Source organism: Peromyscus californicus, unplaced genomic scaffold, assembly GCF_007827085.1.
Source record: "Peromyscus californicus insignis strain IS unplaced genomic scaffold, ASM782708v3 Scaffold_12__1_contigs__length_115047231, whole genome shotgun sequence".
In the NCBI taxonomy this organism is placed as follows: Eukaryota; Metazoa; Chordata; class Mammalia; order Rodentia; family Cricetidae; genus Peromyscus; species Peromyscus californicus.
The window spans coordinates 95,383,536-95,406,404 of NW_026294413.1; the positions used below are offsets into that span (position 1 = coordinate 95,383,536).

Here is a 22,869-nt window from a genome sequence, read left to right on the forward strand (position 1 = left end):
GGGAGGTGTTGCTTCTGGGAGCTCCATAGCCACGGGCATAGGGACACTGTTCTTCCTTTGAGTTAGGGCTGGACGGTGAGTGTCCCATCAAGAGGGACTTGGGCTTTTCTAATGAGGAGAGCTGTGATTCTAGAGGTGTTTGTAACCTCACACACCTCTTCCCCAAGAGAGCCTTGAATGTGGGTAACCCTCCAAAGGCTCATTTGTGAGTGCTTGGACCTCAGGGCCGTGCTGTTGGGAGGCACTGGGAACCTAGAAGATATGGGGCCTGTGGGAGTGTCTTAGGTCACTGGAGACATGCTATCAGAATGCGAGGATTCCGCCAGTCTTTCTGGTCTCCTTTACTCCCCGATTCCTGCTTTGCAGTCTGGCTCTTGCCAGAGGCCCAGAGTCTCAGACAGCAAGTAGTTCTCTAGAACCTCCAAAAAGGAGAGCTAAACAAAACCTTTTGTTTCCTATAAAGTTAATTGCTGTGTTAGTGACTTGTCTCACTCCTGTGTCCAAGTGACTAATGGAACAACTTAAGGGAAAAGTTTTATTTTAGTCATAGGTCCAGAGGCCTCACCCACGACTGCTTGGTCTCAGGTACTTGAGCAGAAGATCATGGCGGCAGGAGCATGTCACGTGATGGAGGAGATTCTTCACCTCAGGGCTGTCAGGAAGCAGAGTGAGACAAGAACCTGCCTCCAGTGACTTAACTTCCTCCATTGGCACCCACCATTTAGTCTGCAGCCTCCTAGCCGAGGACCAGGCATTCAGAACATGGGAGCAATCCATAACAATGACCATGGACTGTCACTGTGGCGCTGTGAAACAGCCTCCTACACACACTGAATGGAGGTGACCCCAAGTCCTCAACATCCCCTCCCAACTTCACTGTGTTTCTAGACACACTCTTAGAAGGACACGTACTAACAGCAGAAGGCAGTCCTTTGGGGCACTCACCACATACCAAACATGGCTTTAGACTTTATCCATTGTTTTTTTTTCTTCTGTCTTCTGAAACAGAAATCAGGCAGTTTGGAAATATAACTCTGGCTCCTCTGTGGGTTTTGGTAATGCACTCAACCTGGCTGCCTGCCCTCGATCCTCCTATCTAGAGTGGGGTACAGCACCTTCCTCCCAGGCAGGCCTGGACTTCAGAGATCTGGTGGGTGGACCTGCACCTGCTGGGTCTTATGGCAGGGATTGCCTTTCTTCTCTATCACCCAAAGCACAGTTATAACGTTTTCCTTGGCTCATTCCCCTGGGACTCCTTGGCTAGCCTGCTTGTCTGTGGCCACACAGGGGTGTCCCCCTGTCAGTTTGTATTCCTTTGTTCCTTAGCCCATGTCCCCAGAGCTGAGTCCTTGGAGTGTCTGTGTTGCCCGGGTCCTGCCTGCCCCTTCTGAGCCAGTTCGTCAGCATTGTTTAGGGCTCCAGCTGGTCCCGTCTTTGGACTCCGTGGATCCAGTTGTCCTCAGGTGGGCTGTTTGTCCACCCCTTCCTTTGACAGCTCCAGCACAGCCCTGCTGTTACTGAGGTTCTCACCGTTGGACCTCCACGTTGAGCAAAATGAGACAAAGTAGGTTGTGGAGGGCTGCTTGTCTCATCCACACAGGAACAGGCTCTGGTCTGGATCTGGGAGGCCCTGACGCTCAGGATCCTTCTTCTTGTGGAGTACTCAAGGCCAGCCCCACTCTTGGACAAGGCTTGATTTTTCTGTTGCCTCTGATCCTCTGGGTTACCTTACCTTGAAACCCTGATGTGCCAAATGATTAGCATGCACCCATCTGTGCTTCTGCACACATAGCCTGTCGTCCAGTGTCCTGTGAACATCTCTGCAGCAGGCCCTAAGTCTGAAGGTCTAGAAAGCCATCTGCCTCTGTCTTTCTTCGCCAAAGCATTCTTGGGACTAGCCGGGAAAGGAATGGTTGATTTTTACCTAGCAAGGGGAAGTCAAACAATTTCATAGGGGAAGAGGGATTTGGAAAGGTTGGGGGGAATAGCAGGGGGCATCTAAGGCAGAGGAGGAAGAACAGTGTAGGAAAGGCAACCAGCATGTGCAAACTTACAGGTTAGTCCAAGCACTGAATGCCACAGGCTGAGAGCACAGGGCATGTGAAGTTTGGAAAATAGACTGGTGTCCTCTGGTGTGTGGATTGAGGGTGGTGGTGGATGCTACTGAATGAACTTTGATTCCCAGGCAGTGGGGCCATGGCAGGTATTTCAGGGCCATATTGGATGCTGAACTTGGGTCTGTAGAACGGAGAGCTTGGAAGGTGCACTGACGTCCCTTCTCCGCTGGCTTGAGGAAGGCAGAAGTTTGGAGCAGGTAGGGGAGGTGACCTCCCTGAGGCCCTGCAGAGGAGTCCTGGGGGACCCTTGTGCTTGGGTGCTGAGAGAGCTGCAGGAGGCCTTGAGCTTTCGAGGTTCTCCGAGACAAGAAAGTGCTATGCTGGCATGCCAGGGACTCATCCTGTCCTGATATAACTTCCCCAGAGCAGGCTTCTGTGTGAATCCCGCCCGGGAGCTTGGTGTTCCATTGGCGGAGCAGTAAAAGTCATTAACGAGGAGCTGGAGAGTTATAAATAAGCCGCACACTCCCACCCAGTGTTCCCTGCCTTTCCAGCCTGCGGGAGCAGGGAATCGGTTTTGATTCATTAATTGGCAGAGGGATGAGGCTCCAGAGACCCTGTGGCGCTGCTGACTCTTCCCCACCCTCCTAGTTGGCTCCAGGCAGCCCTCTGTGCTTGCTGCTCACCTGCCCTGGCTGCAGTCCAGGGGCAGTCCTGCGGGACCCTCTGGCCCTGCTGCTCTTGGCTCAGCTGGGTTGAGCTTCAGTTCTCTTATCTTTGCTACTATTCCCTTGTTCCCTCTAACCTGTCACTTGGACACCCCTCTTTAGACTGGCATTCGGATTGGTGTTAAGAATTCCTAGTTTCTGGATGGGTAGGCTGTGCCTTTTCCTTTAACCCTTACGGGCATTAGAAGGCTTGGCGACTGGAAAGCTCTGGGTTCTGCCTGTGCAATCTAGCCCCCTTACCGCTCCTGCTTTAGAGTAGTTTTGTATTAGGTAGGTGGCTGCTTGTTCTGCAGCATGGGCACTGGCCAGGGTCTGAAGAACGGGGTGCCAGGTGCTTCTGCACGCACGCCGGTAGCAAGGGCAGGAGACGGGGAGCAGTGGCCGCACACTCCATGGTGGTCAATCTTGGTCAGTGGTCTGAAGTGAATAACAGTGGAGGAAGATTGGGTATTGGGAAAAGTTCTCTGGAAGGACTGGTTAGCCATGAAGCAGATGGAAGGAGGTTAGGTAGACCGTGTGTGCAGGAACACTACGTATTTCTTGGAGTACTCAGAGAGACCCAGGAACCTCAAGAGCTGGATACCCAGGTGTCTGTCTGTGCACACTCTGGCTCCCTAGGGTGCAGGGCACCTGGTGCAGATTGCACAAGGCTGTGGAGACTCTGTCAGGGTTTCCATTTTGCTTTGAAGACTTTGGGAAGCTAATGTGGTTTTGGGAAGCACACTGTGGTTGGTGCTTCCTGAGGGCCCAGTCGCTGTGCTATGGGAAGACCATGTGTCTGTTTCAGAGGTTAGATGTGTGCAGGACTGCTGCAGAGGTGATGTGGTGTGGGCCAAGGTCGTGGCAGTGGAGTAGAGGAAATCCAGGAGACTCAGAGTGCATTTAGGAGATGAAGTGTGTAGGACTCGCTGAAGGCTTGCTGCCGAGGGTTGTGGGGAGAGACTGGTCAAGAACAGATGCTGGGGATACCTCTCTCCTGAAAGTGGGGGAGCATACCCACACCCCTGGGAGCTCTGTGGTGTCAGGTGTGAGTTGCCACTGGTTTTATCAGGTCAGGACTGGTTTGGAGTAAGAAACTCAGAAGAGGGTTCTGAACTGGAACATTCACTGTAAAAGCTTCCACAGGGCTAGGGTCTGATGCTCAGAAGTAAATGTGCAAGAAGGCCTAATGATTCCGTAGTCCTTAAATAGAGGATGTGGGAGTACTTAAACTCTGGATGTGGAACAAGGCCGAGAGTCAGGCCTTTGCAGGATTGATCTTGGGAGCTTCCTTCCTCAGCTTTTGGCCCAAAGGCTGGTGGGTGTGAAACCTGCAGGCAGGGGGTTGATTACCCTGTGAAGATCACCTCTAGTTTGTCTCTGAAGAGTGAAACACAGTCATTAACTGAACTGCAGCATGGAGCTGGGTCCCAGGAGACCAGGGAGGGAGACAGTGAAGAAGAAGGTGGTGAATGACTAGGTAGTGGCTTCATATCCCCTTGGGAGCATTGGGGGAGGGCCTGTGCGCCCCAGGACCACAGATCCAGCACAGGCCTTCCTTCTACAGCCCTGCCTCCAAAGTCTTCCCAGCCTGTGGTTTTGTTTACCCTTTACATGTCTTAATAAAAGATGAAAAATATTTATTTTCCATAGATCAATAATTTACTGTGAGTTATGACAATACTAAATTTGGTCAATTATTCATGGGCTATCAAGTATTTATAAATGCTACCTTAATTTAAAGCATTAGCCATTAGAATTCAAATATTCATAAAGTCAGTGCCAGTTGAAAGGAGGAAGGGCAGGTTACAGGTGGCAGGGCTGGCTGGGGAGAGAGAGGGCATGAGCTGCCCCAAGAGCTCCGCCATTGCTTGTGGGAATGGTGGGGAAGGAAGGCAGAAGTGTTGGACTCCCTGTGGAGACCATTGCTCCAGGGTGGGCAAGGCTGACCTGCTGGGTCTGCTGCCAGCCTGCTTCTCCCTTCTGCCCCCTGCAGAGACCAGCTGAGCCTGGCAAAGCCGGGGCTGACCCGAAGGACCTATAGGAGGCTGCCACTGCTCCAGGTGAAGGCCCTCTCTTGCCTGTCTTTCTGGAGACATTCTGCTGCTCATTAACATGGAACCCAGAGGCCAGTTAATGCAGGGCTGCTGTGCTGGAGGCCTGTGATCTCAGAGGAGCAGGCTGGCAAGGACAGGTTTGGCCTGTTCAGCGTTCGGGTTTGGTTTCTCAGGGGGAGCCTGAGTGGCTGGCTATCCCTGGGCCTTGTGACATTCCGAGTAGCCGGAAGAGGACAACAGGAGGGGTGACGATGGCCAGCGTCTCTGCTGGGTGAGACAAACCAGATCGGTGAATCTCCTCCAGCGGAAGGCCCTGGGGCACTGTGTCACCCACCAGGGGCCTGGAAGCTTTCTAACCAACCCCAGAGGGTTGGAGAAGAGTGTCCTTGCCCAGAATGACATCCATGCCCGAAAGGCTGCTCTCTGTCAGCACTTGCCTGCAGGCAGGTACCCAGGGTTCGTTGAGCTGAGGAACTCTGTCAATGGGGACAGGCCTTATTCCTGCTTTCCCGTTCCTCCCCTGGGAGTGTGAAGATTGCTGCAACAGGCATTTTCTTTCTTTCTTTCTTTCTTTCTTTCTTTCTTTCTTTCTTTCTTTCTTTCTTTCTTTCTTTCTTTCTTTCTTTTAAAAAAATTTTTTTTATTTATTTTACATACCAACTACAGTTTCCCCTCCCTTTGCTCCCATTCCCTCCCCATATCTACTTTCTGCCCCCCCCCCCAAAGGGTAAGGCCTCCCATGGGAGTCAACGACACATGACATATCAAGTTGAGGCAGGACTCAGCTCCTCCCCCCTGCATCAAGGCTGAGTGAGGCATCCCACCCTAGGGAACAGGCCCCAGGCCTGTCTGTCCAAGCAAGGGTTAGACAGTCAGCTGTGAACCTTGGGCCCCGTTTCATTGTCTCTTACCCTCCTTGGCTGTGGAAGGACCTGGAGGCCTGGTTCTGATTTCTTCATTTGTCTGGTCCTGGCCACAGGACCTAGGGTGGACATTACCCAAAGTCTGTTCTGTGAAGTGGTCAGTACTACACCTTTCCTGTCCTACCCAGATGCTCAGCTGCGGACATCTTCTCAGGGGAGGCTGGTGGGAGTGTGATTGTGAATCTAGGGCTCCAAGCAGCCTCCCTCCTCTTCATTTCTGTGAATCTAGTGCTACTGACTAGTTTAGAGACCTCTGTGGAGACTCTGTGCACTCCCGGGCCGGGAGCTGGAGCTGCTGCTCATTACAATTCATTTCTACTTCTTTCTTCCTTGTGCCGATGAGTTGTGCTCAGGGAGCACTTATCACTCTATCAGACCTGCATGGTGATCAAGACGGAAATCAGCTTTATGGCCATATGATACTGGAAGAAAAGAATGATATCAAAGGCAGTTATCCTCCCGAGAACTGTGGAAGCACTGCTGAGCTCCAGGCTGGAAAATCTGGATTGAGGAGTTCCTACGACATACTCAGCACTGTGTAGGACGCTACACATAAAGACAGAAGAGCAGGGAAATGTCTGGCCCCACAGAGTCCTTGCACTAGGCTTTACTGCCTGCTGAGTCCATGTATGCCAGGGCAAGACAGAGCACAGCAGGGCCTCCTGGATCTTGAGCTTAGAATCCCTCTGTGAAATGGGTGCTATCATCTGTACTTGATTTGGGGTGAGGTGGGTGGGGAGAGAACAATCCCCTTGAGAGGGCCAGCTCCTCTGCCAGCCCCACAGTGGGTCCCTGTGCAGCAGACTCAGGCTCAGACTCTCCTCAACATCTCGTCGTAAGCACTGTATGAATTGTGTAACATCCCATCTCACACAACCTTGATTAAGCTAATAGCTGATTTGGCTTTGATCTGATGTATTTTGATCTTATTATTTTTATGTTAGAAGCCTCCAAATAATCATCATTTCAACAGTGCCCCAATTAGCCGACCATTCACAGTGGATTGAAAATTGACTCGCATTGGGCCTCTCCATTAGCGCCTGGGAGAGACTTCCAGCCTTAATAACCTTCCCTGCTCCAGAGTGCGTGTGGTGCCGTGGGTGGTCATACGAGAGACCACCATGCCCCTTGTATGAAGAGGCTGTTAGCACAGGTGGGAAGTGGCAGGGTAGCTCTTAAATCTGATGACGACTACTTTCTGTAAAAAAATACTTTTTGAAATTAGCTTACATTTCATCATAGCATTTTCTTGTTCTTCTTCCTTCCTTCTTCCATCTTCTGCTTCCTCCTGCAGGTTCTCTTCCTTTTCCATAGTTGGTTCCCTAATATTTTCATGTCACCTGTTTTCTGTTTCCCTCTTTCCCAAAGCAGAGGTGACTTTTTAAAAGGGGGGCTTCTGAGACAGAGTTTTGCTGTGTAAGATTTGGCTAGTCTGGAACTCACTATGCAGCCCAGGCTGATCTTGAACTCATGATAGTTCTTCTGCCTCAGCCTCCAAAGTGGTGGGATGAGCCTCCACACCCCTTGAGAACTAATACTTCTTAAGGTCCTGGGCACGACTTGGGTGTAGGTGTTGATGGGGAAGATAGGGAGGGAGAAAACTGATATCTCTTTGGCACCTTTCTGTATGCAGAGTGAAGAAAGCACTTTGGATTGGCCTTCTGAGTCAGTGTAAGTTGTTGTTAGATTTTCTTTTACTCTAGTCCCACGTTGGAATGCCAAAGTATTGTTGGTTGTGTTTGCTCTTTTGTTTTTTGGGGGCCCACTACCCAGCTCCCAAATAAATGATACATGAAGGCTTTTTCTTACTTATGAATGCTTGTCCTTAGCTTGGCTTGTTTCTTGCAGCTTTTCTTAACTTTACCCCATCTACCTTTTGCCTCTGGGCTTTTTCCTTTCCTTACTTCTGTGTATTTTACTGTCACTCTTACTCTGTGGCTGGCTGGGTGGTAGCCCCTGGTGTCTTCCTCCTTCTTTCTCTTGCTCCTCTATCTCCTTTTCCTCCCAGATTTCTCCTTCTATTTATTCTCTCTGCCTGTGAGCCCTGCCTATCCATTCTCCTGCCTCACTATTGGCCATTCAGCTCTTTATTAGACCATCAGGTGTTTTAGACAGGCACAGTAACACAGCTTCACAGAGTTAAACAAATGCAATATAAAAGAATGCAGCACATCTTTGCATCATTAAACAAATGTTCCACAGCATAAACAAATGTAACATATCTTAAAATAATATTCCACAACAGTAAGTAGAGACTCTCATCTCCATTGACTAGAACACTGAGGCTCAGAAAGGGCATGTGCCCATGGCCACATGGCTGCTGACCAGATGGATAAAACGGGAACTTGTGCTGTGGAGACTCTATGTTATTCCAAGGTCTGCTGGTGAGCAATTTTGCCCAATCCCTGGGTCTTAATCATGCTGTTCTCTACTCATGTAGCTTCCCCATTTCTATTGGTTTAAACCTTCATTTGAGATTCTGATGCCAACTACATCTCCAGGATCTTGGAAAGCCTTTCTCTCTCTTCTTGCCAGATCATAGAGTATGTGTCTTGGGAAGATACAAAGTGCACAGGGAGAGACACACATGTTATTGGTGTGTTGGACACATGTATGAAATAGACAGGGGGGCAGGAACCAAACCTTGGTGTTCAGTGGCATGCATGTACAAATGGGGAAACTGAGGCTCAAAGTTCTGTGACTTCAGAGCTTGGTGCATATGGACTAGGGAGCTGACTTACAGTAGAAGTCAGGTGGTGACTTAAGAGGGAGCTGGGCAGATGGGCGCTAAGTCAGGGATGACTGATGGCTTGTAGGAAGGGTGCGGGAGATGGAGTTCCTGGACCATTAAACCCTGCACTGTTCAATTTATTTGAAAAGATTTTAATGCAATGTCTTAGTATTGAGGAGACAATGAATCAAAGAACAATCCACTCACCATCATGGGGCCTTAGCCATTTGTGTGTCTTGCCTTATTCGAAGGCATGCTTTTATCACACTGTAATCACCTTGCAGTTTTGCGTCTAATTTTTTTCTCTTGACTATGATGTCTCAGAAGCATTCCAAACATGTCTTTGGCAATATGGGAATGGACTGGTACTTTACCTTAGTCTAGCCCCATCACTTGATGCTTGTGTGGCTTCTCATTTTATTATCTGGGAAGCAGAAGCCAAAGTCTGTTTCCTAAATGGCTATAATGAGAACAACATGGTTCCACACGTATCAAATACTCAACAGCGTCTGGCTCAGAGGGAATTCTCACATGGTAGCCCTTCTTCCTCCATGCTTTCCTGCTTATCCATCATTGGAGGACTCTTTTTGCTTCTTAAAAGTCAAGTACCTATTCATGGCATAAAATTTTGGCAAAATATAGGAAAATAAAAAAAAAAAAGAAAAGCACTCCCAAATTGCTTTCACTTTGAACATTTTGCCTTTTTTCCTTCTGATCTTTCTTTCATGCGTATTGAATTTTACTTAACTGATATTGTAAAATACATAATACATATATTTTCGTGTGATTTTCATGTACCTTTTTATGACAAGTACTTCCCCATAGTACTGTGGTATTTGGTGCACGGCTGTAGAGGCCACGTGTGATGTCAGCGCATAGCACTTCCATAACCACACACCGATTTGCATCTTTCCGAGAGTTTGCAGTGTTCTCTGGGGACCCCTGAGTGTTGTCTTCTGCCTTAGGATCTATCACTGTCCCTGTGGTCTGGATAGGTGCCCAGAGAGGACTGAGGACCACAGAGCATGAAAACGTCAGATCCACAGTTTCCTTACACAAATCTTTATGAATTGCCATGCTTCGCCCTCTGTGTGTGCTCGGGATGTGTGTGTGTGTGTGTGTGTGTGTGTGTGTGTGTGTGTGTGCACGAATGGTGAGTGTGGCAGAGGTCACTCTTGCCCTCCTTGAGCTTGAGGGTCTCTAGGATGGTCAGGTGGCTCTAGAGGCAATGTGCAGTGCTGTGGCAGGGAGATCTTCTGTGGGGATCTTGGAAGAAGGCCTTGGCCAGCCTGGGAAGGTTGACTCAGTCCTGAAGCAAGAATGAGCCTGAAGTTGAGTTCCAGAGCTGAGGGGGTGGGGCAACCTAGAATGTAGAGAGAGAATGAAGAATACAAAGTGCAGGCATGGTGTGCCTTCAGGACTTCCCCCAGATAGGCATGCGTGTGTGTATGTGTCACACGCATGTGTGTGAGTGCATGTAGAGGCAAGCGGTCAACATCAGATATTGGCTTCTGTCACTGAGGTCAAGTCTCTCACTGAACCTGGAGCTTCACTGACTTATCTAGTGTGGCTGCTCAGAAAGCCACAGGGTTCCTCCTGTCTCTGCCTGCCTGGTGCTGGGGTTCTGGGTGTGCACCACTGTGTTGGCTTTTAAAAAATTGGATTTTTATTTTTTTGAGATTATGATACGATCACATCATTTCTCCTTTCTCTTTCCTTTTTCCAAACCCTCTCATATACATGCCCCCTTTCTCTCTTTCAAACTCATGGCTTCCTTTTTCATTAATTGTTGTTACATATGTGTGTTTGTGTGTGTTTCTAAACACACAAATACAACCTGCTAAGTCTGTACAATGTTATTTGTATGTATGTGTTTTCAGGGCTGACCCTTTGGTATTGGCTAACAAATTGGTGTGCTCTCCCTGAGGAAGACTATGTCTCAGCATTCCTAGGTTGCCTGTAGTTTTGCAACAGATAGAGACAATTACGGAAAACCACAACCAATCAAAACACAGAGTTGTGGAGCCCAGTTCCAACTGACAGGTCTTCTACGTAACTCCTGCACCTAAGGCTTAGGAATCATTTTGAAAGAAGGGATGGAACAATTGTTAGGAGCCAGAGGAACCGGGAGTTTGCTTTGAGATTGTGGCTTGTAGGAATGTTAGAAGCTACACTCATGAAATCTCATGAACATGAGCTGAACAAGGACTATACCAATAGACATGTTAACATGGATGGAGCAGGAAGCTCAAAGAACTACAGGCAACTAAGGAATGCGTTGTCTGTTGTATGTGGATGCTGGGCACCAGAACTAAGGTCCTCATGACTATGTGGCAAGGACTTTACACACTGAGCCATATCCCTGGTCCTCCCTGGATGTCTTTAAACAGGCACAATGCGATAGCATTTCTGTGAAGCCAGGATGGAGGGGCAGAACATTTGGGTGGCTATGAGATCCTTGAGAAAGACCTCATGCCCTTGGTTTACCCAACTCCAGCCCTTGGCATGGGAAGTGGAGGAATCATTGGGAACTGGGGCCTGAGTTATCATCTATGATATTCCCAGTGTGTAGGGCAAAGCCATAGTTTGGGCGCAGCTGCTGTTGGTGCCACCAAGTGAAGGGGACACCCCCTCCCCCACATATTTTCCAGCCTTCCTTCCACTTGGGGTGAGCTCTCTTGTTTTCACCTCCTTCTCAGCCCTGTCTGAAGCATTACATAAACGCCAGGGCTCCCACGAAGGAACTGCATTGTCAAAGTTGTTCAAAGCCTACTGCGTGCAGCAGATGGCTGGCTGCCATTCACAGGCTGTGTTTTGAGACCGCATCTGCTTTCCCACATTCCCGCCATCACACAAAGCATTCATAAGACATGCTTGCTTCCAAACTGGTTCAGGGAGTTGGGGTGTGGGGAATAGGATCTCTCTACCTGCTCTGATGTCCCTAAAAGGTGTGAGCTTGTGGCTAACGGTGGTGCTGCTTGCAGTCACTGGGTGTCTTCGAAAGTCCAGGCTCCTGAGTGTGTTAGTCCCAGAAAGGGCTATTGTAATCTCCGTCTCTTTTCTCCTCTGTGCCCTTGGTAACTGCCTGAAATACGGGTGCATCTTCCTTTGTGATTGTCAAGTGGCTTTTGAACAACCCTGGGCTTCTGGAGCCAACCACTTCATCTGGGATTTGATCCAGTATTCTTATGATAGGACTCAAGTGGACTTGGCCTGGAGACTGAGACTCCTGCCCACTTCCTTTCCCTATTCAGGGTCCTCTGGGGTAAGTACATGTCTTCCTGACATCATGATGTCATCTAGGTCTTACAGATTCAAGCACTTCAGTTCAGGCAACAATTGCAGAGCACAGATTGTATTCTTTGCCATGACAAAGGACATAAAGATTCCCCAGCATGAGTCCTTGGCTCCTCCCCAGCATTTTGGCTACTGGCCCCAAGGTGAGAAACAGTGTCTAATTGAGAGTTCTGTTTAGCAAATTCGGGAGATTTGGGTTGGATTCCCTGCTGTACCGCCCTCCTTTGACTAGTCTGGGGCGAATGATCCTGCCACTTCCGACCTTCTTTCTTTCTTCATCTGTTAAATGGGCCTGAGCTGTATAGCCGGATGTTTTACCAAGGTTCTCAGTGTTCATAGTGACTTATGGTTGTCAGCACCTAACTAAGGAGAGCTGCTGGCCTGTCTGGGAGCTGGCCTGCCTGGGGCAGGCTCTTGGTCTGTGTGGGGAGACATCTCAGGGCCACAGGCACGAGCTGCTGGGTGGAGCTGTGGGAACGACGCCCGTGCCCCGTGCTGATTTCTTCCTGTCTTTTTCCTCTCTTTCCAGCCTGTGACCTCATGACCCAGGGAATTTTGGCCTTGGTCACATCCACAGGCTGTGCATCTGCCAACGCCCTGCAGTCCCTCACAGACGCCATGCACATCCCACACCTCTTTGTCCAGCGCAACCCTGGGGGTTCACCACGTACTGCCTGCCACCTGAACCCTAGCCCCGATGGTGAGGCCTACACACTGGCTTCGAGACCACCTGTCCGTCTCAATGATGTCATGCTCAGGCTGGTGACAGAACTGCGCTGGCAGAAGTTCGTCATGTTCTATGACAGCGAGTATGGTGAGTCTGGGGTGGGGGGTGGGGCTGAGGCTCGGTTTCAGGGACAGCCGGGTGCTGATAGCCTTAATACCGGAGGCTTCAACCGTGGGACCCAGTACTGGGGTGCTGTCAGGGTATAGATCCATGTTGGTGGTCTGGGCTGAGTTTTCCTCCGAGTGGTTCCTCTGAGTGGTAGCTTCGTGAATCGGAGAAGAACTGCAAAAACAGATCTGTATGTAGATAGGCACTAAAGTTGCCTAGCAACATCACCTTATCATGACAGCTGAAGTTTGAATCATCTTAGAATTTTCAATAAAATATTAATAAACTGCTGGCAGGGATCTGAAGAGCTGCATACAGGCAGTGGTCGAGGCTGCCTGCCTGGGTCTTCTTGGCATCTTCTCCTCTGAAGGGTACCCTCCTGCTGGATGGTGGTTCAGCCTTGGCTTTTTATTTACATCCACCATGGTCTGCCCTGTTTCAGGGTCTTGGGCCAGGGCAAAGAGCAGAAGGAGGCACTCCTTAGCTGGTGGGCCTGGGGACACTGTATGGCTGTGTGTGGCTTCCTGGAAGACCTCTTCTGAGGAAGTCAGCATAATTTACTTGTTAGGAAACCACAAAAGTGGGCTTCGGAGAAACCGCTTCCTGTTTGCGGAAAGCTTCTCTGTAAACAGATCAGTTTGAGTCCTGAGATTAGAACGGTTTCCATGATTTGTGCTTCAGAAAGGTTTTATTTGGAGATCGTTGACAGTCACGTGCCATCATGAGAAATAATGCAGAAGGAGCTCACGTGCCCTTCGCTCAGGCTTCCTAAGTTTAGCACTGTGCTTAGCTGTAGCACAACATCATAACCAGAATTTGACCCCGGCCCAGCCTGCCGGCTCTTCCTAGTTTACCAGTCTCTGTGTATGTGTCCAGTCCAGTCTGCTGGGGGTATGGATTCATGTCTGCAGTTTTATCTTACATGCATGTTTGTGTGATTAGTAGCCAGGATCCAAAGTGGTTCTCTTAAGAACCCCTATGCTACACCTTTATAGCCACAATGACCCCATTACCTGTTCAAAGTTGATGGGCACCTGTGAGGCTTGGAAACCCCCTTAGCTGAGGTTCTGATGGAACTATGCAACCCTTTAAAGTCCAGCTTTGTCTCCTAGTGAAATAATTCCTTTGCCAGGAATGTAACTAAGAAAGAAATCAGCATATGTTTGCATTTGCCTAAATACTTTGCTTCCCTAAGTCTGGGATGCTGTCTTCGGTGCTTGAACAAATAAACTGTTTGGAGCCTTCCAGGAAGAACTCAAAGAGCAAACAGTTACTGTGTTGAAATAAAAATGTGCTGGTGGTGGGGACAAGGGTGGCTTGAGGCTCCAGGGACTTCGCTGGCATGCCCAGGAACTGGCCTTTCCTTCTGACATTTGCTCAGCCTCAGGTCCCATGGGAGGAGCTGGAGACCTTGTAATAGCACTGATGTGCCCCAAGGCATCTTTGAGAAATCAAGCCTTACTCCAGGAACCAAACCTTGGAGTCCTCCTGTGGATGCTGAGCCCTGTGGGAGGTGTGGGCACCACCAGGGTGGGTGCATGTTGTACTCTAGTATGCACAGGTCCTTTCGATTCCGCTCCTCTCAGGTGCCATCATTCCTCTTGTCTCTGGCCTGTATATACCATTCTCCTTGGGGCCTTTGGAGGCGGCTTGAGGAGCCACAGCTGCAGGGGGGTGGGTGGACGGGGCATGGGGGCACAGAAGGCCAGCTCTCTAGCCTGCTCACTGTCTGGCCTTCTGGGATTCCTGAAGACTGAGTGATGCCTGGAGGCACTTTCCCAGACCCTGTCATGTCTTCTCATTATACTTCTCACTTCCGTGTAGCTCACATAGCCAATGTCCCAGGAACGATGTCTTCCCCGACCCCAGTTCAGCGGAGCGGCATCTTAGTCATGTGCTCACCCGTCCTCAGTGCATTTGGCTTAGCCTGCCACTCATGGGGACTTGTCTCTGATGTCCACTGGGCTCCCGTAGAGGTGGTCATGCCCAGAAGAACAGGCCGTTTGCTTTTCTTCTCACTGTAGTTCAGCCCTGTGCCTGGGACGACGTGAAGGGCAAATTCATGGATGCAGACATGAGAGTGTACAATAATTTTTGAAAAAGACAAAGGAGAGATGTGGGGAGAGATGAGGGCGCTGGTGGTCTGACATCTGATCTAGGAGGGGGTAGGGAGCTAGAAAGAATGATTCATCTTGCAGAAATAGTTCTAGCCCATCTTCTTCATCTCCCCCAACTCTGAGCCTGGAACAGCCCCCAAAGTGTGCCTCTCTGTTCTGACATGATGCTCTTCCACCTTTCCTGGAGTTGGCTTTAGTTCTTGGCTAGTCTGCCCTTTATCATTAATTCCACAAAGATGCTGAGTGGATTACAGTTTCCATCAGATGAATCACTGTGTTGAGGATGCAGAGGCTGTATGTGGGCTCAGTAACGCAAAACCATGTTTAGGGTGCTGGGAGGCTTCTATGGTATAGGGAGGAACTGGAAGCCACCTGCTATGTTTGCTGGTTGTGGTGGGGCATGGAAGTGAGCTGATGGAAGTCCATGCCCAGCCCCGAGCAGATGGCGCTGTCCAGGGTCCTGACCCATTGGTGCCAGTTACTCTGGAGGTCACAGCTCTTTTACTGTAGCCTGTACAGACCCCTGCTGCTTTTGCTCACCCTGGCCATTGGCCCCTTTATTTGACAACCTTTGGGGCTAGTTTGTGCCTATAAAAGTTTCTCTACCCTGACTCTTGCTGCTTGGGCTGACTATTCCCCTCATGAATACCCCAGCCTGTTTGCCCACAGGAATCCCATTAGGTGAGCTAGGGCAGATGGCACTCACAATGCACTCTGCCCTCAGAGTGGCATGTGGTGAGTCCCACAGCATTGCTGGCAGTGGAATGTCCATGTGCCATGGTGGATTCATGATGCCAGTGCACCTGTGATGATGTCATTTCAGATGAGCCCGATTAAAAATCAAACTGTGTGCAAATGGAAGTGATTCAGGATATAGGGACTTTTCAGCGCTGTTCTGTGAGAATCTTTATGTATGTTATTTCATTTATGCTCCATTTTACCACAGAAGGCTCAGGGGATGCTGTTCGGTGTTAAGGCCCATGCACTTAGCAAGGCACCATCCCATTTCTTGCTAGGTTTTAGCTTTCTTTTCTGGTGCCCAGCCAGTCAGAGTCATTGCCAAGCCAGAAGTGTGGCTTAGAATGGACCCAGCGTGCCTGAGGGAGCAGCTCCTCCTTTAGTGCCCGCCCCATACAGACCCTTTCTTTAGGGGGTGAGGATTGGTTCTTCCCCATTTCCCTCTCTGTCTCTCTTTAACCCTGGGAATGTCTTCCCCTAGTAGGACCTGAGGATTGGCCATTTGCATCAAGTGTGAGATCAGAGCAGGAAAGCCCTGAGAGAATTTGACAGGAAGGCCCACTACAGTTTGGATGTCGAATTTCCCCTGAATGTCTGTGTGTTGAAGACTTGGTCCCGGAGGAGTGATGTTGGGAGGTCCTAGAGGGAAGACCTTAGGTCATGGGGCATGTCCCTGAGGGGGATTCTGTCTGTTTCCTCACTGTGACGTGAGTGGTGTTTCCTGTCCTGTATTCCTACCATGACCATTGTACTTCTAGAGACTCAAAGCACTGAGGCTGTCTGATCTTGAACTTAACTGTCCAGGATGACGAGTCAAAACAAACCTTTCTTTTTACATGGGGATTGCCTCAGGTACTTCACTATGATGACAGAAGTGTGACTAATACTGGATGAGAGAGGAGTTTGTATGTATTTGGTTTACAAAATATGAGAGGTGCCATTTGGTACAATTCCATGGAAAACACGCGTGTGCTTGTTGTGACAGTAAAAGGGAAAATGGAAGGGAAACTGACATTTGGGATAGAAAACCCACAACATTAAAATACCAAAAGTTTGGGTGGAATAGAGCAGAGAACTTTCTGTTTTGATGCTTCAAGCGCTGGTGTGTGTGTGTGTGTGTGTGTGTGTGTGTACATGCATGTGTACATCATTTGCTGATTCACTTGGTAAATATTCATGGAATCTCTACCACATGACACACATTTTGCCTGTTGCTCATTTCAAATGAAGAAACAGGGCCACTTGGCTCATGTCACCTATAACTGGGCTTGGAAGCCAGGGCCCAGGGTCTTGTTTCTAGCATCTGCAGGGTAGGTGTGCACCAGCCTGCAGGCCTGGAAGGTTGGGAACTGTGATTCTGCAGAAGCAAAGCCTCAGGTCTCTGCCAGAGTGGCCACTGCATTTCTTTTAAAGTTACCATGTGTGTGTGTGTGTGTGTGTGTGTGTGTGTGTGTGTGTGTACGCACACATGTGCAGGAACATGAAGGTATGTGCACACATGTGTGTGTATGTATGACCTGAGATCAACCTCAGATGTTGTTTCTCAGGAGCCATCCATCTTGTTTTTTAAGACAAGGTCTTTTACTGGGATACAGGGCTTTTTTGACTAGGCCACTAGCCAGCCCAAGGATCCTCCCGTCTCTTCCCAGGCTTTTTGCACTGGTGTAGTGGAGAGAACTCAGTTCCTGTGCATGTGTAACAAGCACGTTACTGACTGAGCTGCCTTGCCAATCCCTTCAAATCACCCTTTAAAAACTGGATACATGATTGCAATGCATATTTCCAACCAAAAATATTAATAATGATCAAAGAAATCCCTGGAACCCACAATCAGTTAAGAAATATAAGGGATTCCCATGCACTCAACTCTGATCGTTTTCTATCCTGTGAGAGTAATGGACTGCTATTTTGATTGTGTGCTAGCCAATCCCTGGCTTTATTTGATCACTCTGGATCTGTGATAGATGTTTGGCCGGCCTCTTTGTAAACCTTGTATATATGTAATAATGCTTCTGTGGCTGCTTTTCTCATTGCCCACTAGGGCTCTCCATCCATTTGATGCAGATATATTAATCATTTTTATTGCCTCACACTATATCTAGTTTATCTATCTGATCATTAATGGACATTTGGGTTATTTCCAGGTTTTGGTATTACAAGCAGTGCTGGTAGGAGCATATTCATATTTATCTCTTGGTAGTTTGTGAAGAGTTTTGAGGGTCTATTCTGAGGAGCAGAATCACTGGACTGCTGGATCAATGCATGTTTTATGTTCTCCACATCTACTGAGTCCATCCCTTGTGTTCCTTCCTGCATACACCGCCTCTTGCCATGTACGAGGCTTCTCTAAGTCCCCAGGCTCATCGACAGCTCCTGTTGCCTGTACGTGGAGGATTCTAGTGCAAAGTGTTCTATTACTCTGGTGCTAATTTACATTTTCTGTATACGGTCTTTTCACATCTTCACAGGCTATTTTTGTTTTCTCTTCTATGACATGCTTGCTTGTAACTGTTAATTTTTACGCCGAGCCTTTTCTTCGGTGAGTTAAGTGTGGCAAATACCTTCTGTCAGGTGCTTGTCTTTGTAAACAGAAGGTCTGTATTGTACTGTTGTCAAATGCAGTCATCTTTTTTTTATGCTCAGCTCTCTTGCCTGTCTTATTTAAGAAGCCCTCCCCTACCCTCATGTCATAATGATAGTTTCTTGCTGAAATCTCATTCTCTTCTTGGAGAGACGATATTGTCTCCTTAGCAGGCTGCCCACAGGAGGGGCCTAGCCTGAGCCATGTTTCTGTGCCCATGTGCGTTCACTTCTCTCTGCAGCTGAACCCAGCATCCCTTCCCAGGCATTGCTATGACTTAGGACCCATCTAGTTCTTAGTGGTGACTGAGAAAGGTGCACGCCCATTTACCACATCCTGCGGCAGGGAGGTTAGTGAGGTCGTCCTGGAGGAGGTGATGTTTAAGCAGGTGCAGACAGGACAAGTGGAAGGTAGGCAAGCGGGGGGCAGTGGGTCCTGGAGTGAGTGGGGAGAGTGTTTCAGGGAGGAGGATGGAGTGTGTGCGAGGGTTATAGATTGTGTGTCTAGATTGCAGGCTGTGGCCAGGGATGGAGCTAGGAAGAGATTGAGAGGCCTCATGCGCCAGCTGCAAATCCTGGGAAAGCCACAGTTCCAGACCTTGCTACCCCTGCTGTGCTCTTGGATTCCATTTCTTTATACCCAGTATAGACATGTAAGTGCAGATAAACGAGACAGACATCCTATATCTATATTTATCAATAGAATGCTCTGGCCCTTCTATTGCTTCTGGTTCAGACTCACTGGTTGCAAACAAAATGGAGAAAACTATGATGGGTGGCAACTGTAATCCAGCTGAAGACAAACCCCAGAGTCCACACTGAACTTCCCAGTGACCCCAGCTCCTGCTCCTTAGCTGCATACCGAATGACAAGAGGGAGCGTTGTCACAGCAGCCCCACAGTGGTCCTGCATGGTGGGCTGGTGCTGCCCCATACCAGGAAAGCAAAGCTTGGACAAGTGTGCGCACTTGCTCCAGGATGTGCCCAGTGAGTGGCCAGGTCTGATTTCCAAAGTCTGGACACCTGCCTCAGGCAAAGCTGGGGCCAGCACACCACAGGTGGAGTCTTCGTTAATGCCTGAGGAATTGTGGTGTTGGTCACAGCAGAGCGGGGCAGCAATCTCACTGTCCATTTTTAGCCCCCTGGTTAAATATTCTATTATGTGTACATGTAGCAGAATGCAACAGTTTCAAGATGGCAGTCTCCTGACAATAGCAATAGAGGGTCGCTCGGCAAGCGCAGATTCATTGGCGTGTGCACCTCAGCAGATACACATGGCCTCCGGGAAGAACGCTGTTTTAGTGGCTGGGGACATGCATTTTCACTGAATGGTTTCTTGTTATCTTTTGAATTTTATATATAGTGCAAAAAATAAGTGGGGAAATAAAAGTTAAGTATAAATGGCCACCCCTCCGCCCCTTCCACTTCCTGCTCAGGCTGCTTCTCTGAACCCTTAGCTGCTGCTTTTGTGGAAGGCAATTGTAGTTTCCATGCCAAAAGGTAAAGCAGGCAGCAGAGTACCTGGCATATGGTAAGTGGTCCGTGTGATGGCAATGAGCCATAAGTATGAACCAGGAGTGGCGGAGATCAGCACTGTTCTGCCACAGCAGTGGGGACAGACTCAGGGCTCTCAGGACAGCCTTGGTGCAAAGGACTTGGCTCTTTGTCTCTCTGGCTGCAGACAGTCCTTGAGGTTAGCAGTTAGGGGCCGAGGCCCCGGAGCAGTCTTGTTAGTTTTAGTTCCAGGTCTTCATAGCTTTGTGACATTGGGCAAATCATGCAACCTCTCTGATAACCCTCCTGGATGCAATCTGCATGCAGGCTTGCATTGCTCATGCAGAGGGCTTAGCCTTGTGTTCTTGTGTCCTGGGGACTCAGTGAGACCCTGTACGCAGGAACCTGACTTATCAGTAGCTGAATTGTGGCCCACACTACCCTGGCTTTCCAAAGGAGGCATGCCAAACCTCAAGGGAGCCGTTGAGTTCCTGGCTTGACTTGGTCTGCAGCCTAGAACACAGCTGTATCTTGGTAGTGTTCTTGGTGCTTGGAATTGACAGAGAGAACTCGGAGTCAGCACTCTTATCTATAGTGGACAGTCCCTGCCCCAAGCTGGAGTCAAATCGCATGTTCTCGAAAGTGTCACTCCAGGGCACCAGTGGCTCTGTGGGACACCACATCTCAGCTGGACAGCCAGACTGACAGTTGCTGGACCTCACCCCTAGTGCCCTCCCATAGTAAACTTCCCTGGAAGGAAGAGGATGCCGAGAAGCCATGCTGTTCTAACGGATGCTTCTTGCCAGCAGCGTCTCGGTGCCAGCCCTGGCAGAGGAGATGGCGGCTTCGAGCGCAATGGCAAGAGATCTCATGAATAATACCCCCGATCATTACAGCATTAGTTTAAATGGAAGTAATAAATGCTTTTTTTTTTCCCCAGAAGAAATGAGCAAGTGAGTTTAATTGCTAGGAAACCTACAGAAGAAGTTTGACAGTAACTTTCCCAGGACAAGTGTTTTGTGTTTGTTCCTCAATCTAATTACCAAGCAGCTGCACTTTGCGGTGCGTTAATTGTAGTGTTCGCCAGAAGATGCAAGTTCATTAGCTCTGGAGTTTCCTTAGCCTCACGTCAGGTTCCAGAGTGCATCCGGGGGTGTGAGGAGATGGCTGCTGCAAGCCTGGATCCCCAGGGGCCCATGAGGCTGTGCTGGCTCTTGCATATGCTCACCATGTATTTAGGTCCTGACGGGGTCTCAGAATCATGGCCTTCTGCATTTTCTCATGATACATAGTCATGCCCCTTAGAGGACATATGTGCACTCTAGATGACTCGCTCACTTGCAAGGCCCTCCTCCAGGTCTCCCACCTGCACAGGAGAAGAAGAGTGGCAAGGTGTGTTAATAAGTGTGAGAAGGGCACCGATGGGATGTAGTTCTCAACTATGTTCAATCCACGTTGTGCTGTATGTTGTATCCAGGGTCAGCCATGCCTTCCATGGCTTGCTTCTCATGACCTGAGTAGTGGGTGTAAGAGAACAGCTTGGCCACGGCTTTGTAAACATTTTCCACGCATGACCTCTTTTTGTCTGAGAAATGTATACAGGTATATAAAATAGTCATGCAAATCAAACATTTACTGATAATACACCACAAAGAAATTTATTTTAAAACGGTCTTTTGCTATACATAGATTTTTACCATTTATTAAAGATGAGGCAGATTTGCACACTGAGGTAATTGTTGTTACATGAAGAAATATTGACTGAATATTAGATACTACAGGACATAGAATATTTCCAGTGTTTTCCAGAGTTCATAAGTGTCTTCATTTTTCAGTGGTTAATGCTTCCAGAGCCATTGGATATACATGTGGTACAAAATGGCAGAAGTATGTTTATGGGCAGTTCAGAAAAGGGGAAAATTTTATCCCAATCCCAAGCCAAAATTCATTTAATGTTTTTAAAAATGAAACTCAAGTCAACTCCAATAGCAGTTTCAAAACCAAATACCCCAACGCCATTGAATCCAAAGTTATACTAGTTTTATTCTTGCATGCTGAGGAATGAGCGTAGAGGAATGTTGTAAGTCTGGGATTTCCATCATTGAGCTGTTCATCTCCACGGAGAGAAGACCTTCGTCAGCACAGTCAGAACACTGCAACAAGCTACAGTAGTCTTGAATCTGGGATGAGGTGTTGAGGTGATGTTCCTTGACATTACACGGGGTGACGGCGTGCACAGTGCAAAGCATGTGTATGCTGTGTGTTTGGAACCAAGGCATTAGTGCTACTGTGTGACCCATCATGGGAGAGTGCTACAGGAACATCTTGGATGCTTTACATGTTGGATTTTGAATTAATTTTTGGTTGTGGTGCATCTAAGAATCTTCACTGTTGCCAAGTTTTCTTGTGGCCCTATTTAGAATAACGACTCACAGGGCAAGAAGCTGTGCTCTTTGGGTATGTTGGTTACACCTGTAATCCAAGCCCTGGAGAGATGGTGAAGGGGGATCAGGAACTCAAACACAGCTTCAGCTACATTGCTTGTTTGAGGACAGTCTGGACCATATGTACTCATGTTTCAAAAAAAAAAAAATCAAGACTAGAAAACAAAGCAACAGAAATGAAGCTGTGGTCTAAGATGCCCAGCTTTTAGCTAAGCAGTGTGGCAAGAACCTCTGATTTGAGATACTTCTTGAAAAAGGATGCCAGCTGATGGCATTTGACTGTAAGAAACTTGGGATGTCCTGGTTTCTCTTGCTTGCTATTCAGCACTTATGTGGCTGAGTAAGGACTATGGAGACACATTGGATCTTATTTGGCCTGGAACAAAATAATATCTCTTGAATACCTGTTGTTGTTGGTTCTTGCTCTTTGAGAGCCCACCACCTAGCTCCCAAATAAATTCACACATGGAAACTTATTGTTACTTATGAATGCCCAGCCTTAGCTTGGCTTAGTTTCTAGCCAGCTTTTCTTAACTTAAATTATCCCATCTATCTTTTGCCCTTGGGCTTTCCCCATTCTCTTACTTCTGTAAATCTTACTCTTACTCTGTGGCTCGCTGTGTAGCTGGGTGACTGGCCCCTGGAATCCTCCTCCTTCTCTGGCTCTTTATTTCTTCCTCTCTCCTTCCTCCTAGATTTCTCCTATCTATTCTGTCTGCCCGCCCTGTCTAGCCTTTCTCCTGCCTCGCTATTGGCCGTTCAGTTCTTTATTAGACCATCAGATATTTTACACAGGCACAGTAACACAGCTTCACAGAGTTAAACAAATGCAACATAAAAAAAGTAACACACCTTAAAATAATATTCTACTATAAATACCTTTAGGAGCA

The 22,869-nt window shown here is 48.4% G+C and overlaps 1 protein-coding gene across 3 annotated transcripts in view; it reads left to right on the forward strand.

The window, feature by feature from the left end:
- Nucleotides 1-22,869, forward strand: part of Grid1 (glutamate ionotropic receptor delta type subunit 1) — a 727,989-nt gene that overhangs the window by 123,618 nt on the left and 581,502 nt on the right. For 2 of the 3 annotated variants that reach the window (XM_052733985.1, XM_052733987.1), the window contains exon 3: nucleotides 12,302-12,586. The exons of the other annotated variant lie outside the window; for it this stretch is intronic. In XM_052733985.1, coding sequence (XP_052589945.1) covers nucleotides 12,302-12,586 — 285 coding nt within the window. The remainder of the gene's footprint in view (nucleotides 1-12,301; nucleotides 12,587-22,869) is intronic. 3 annotated transcript variants of the gene reach the window in all.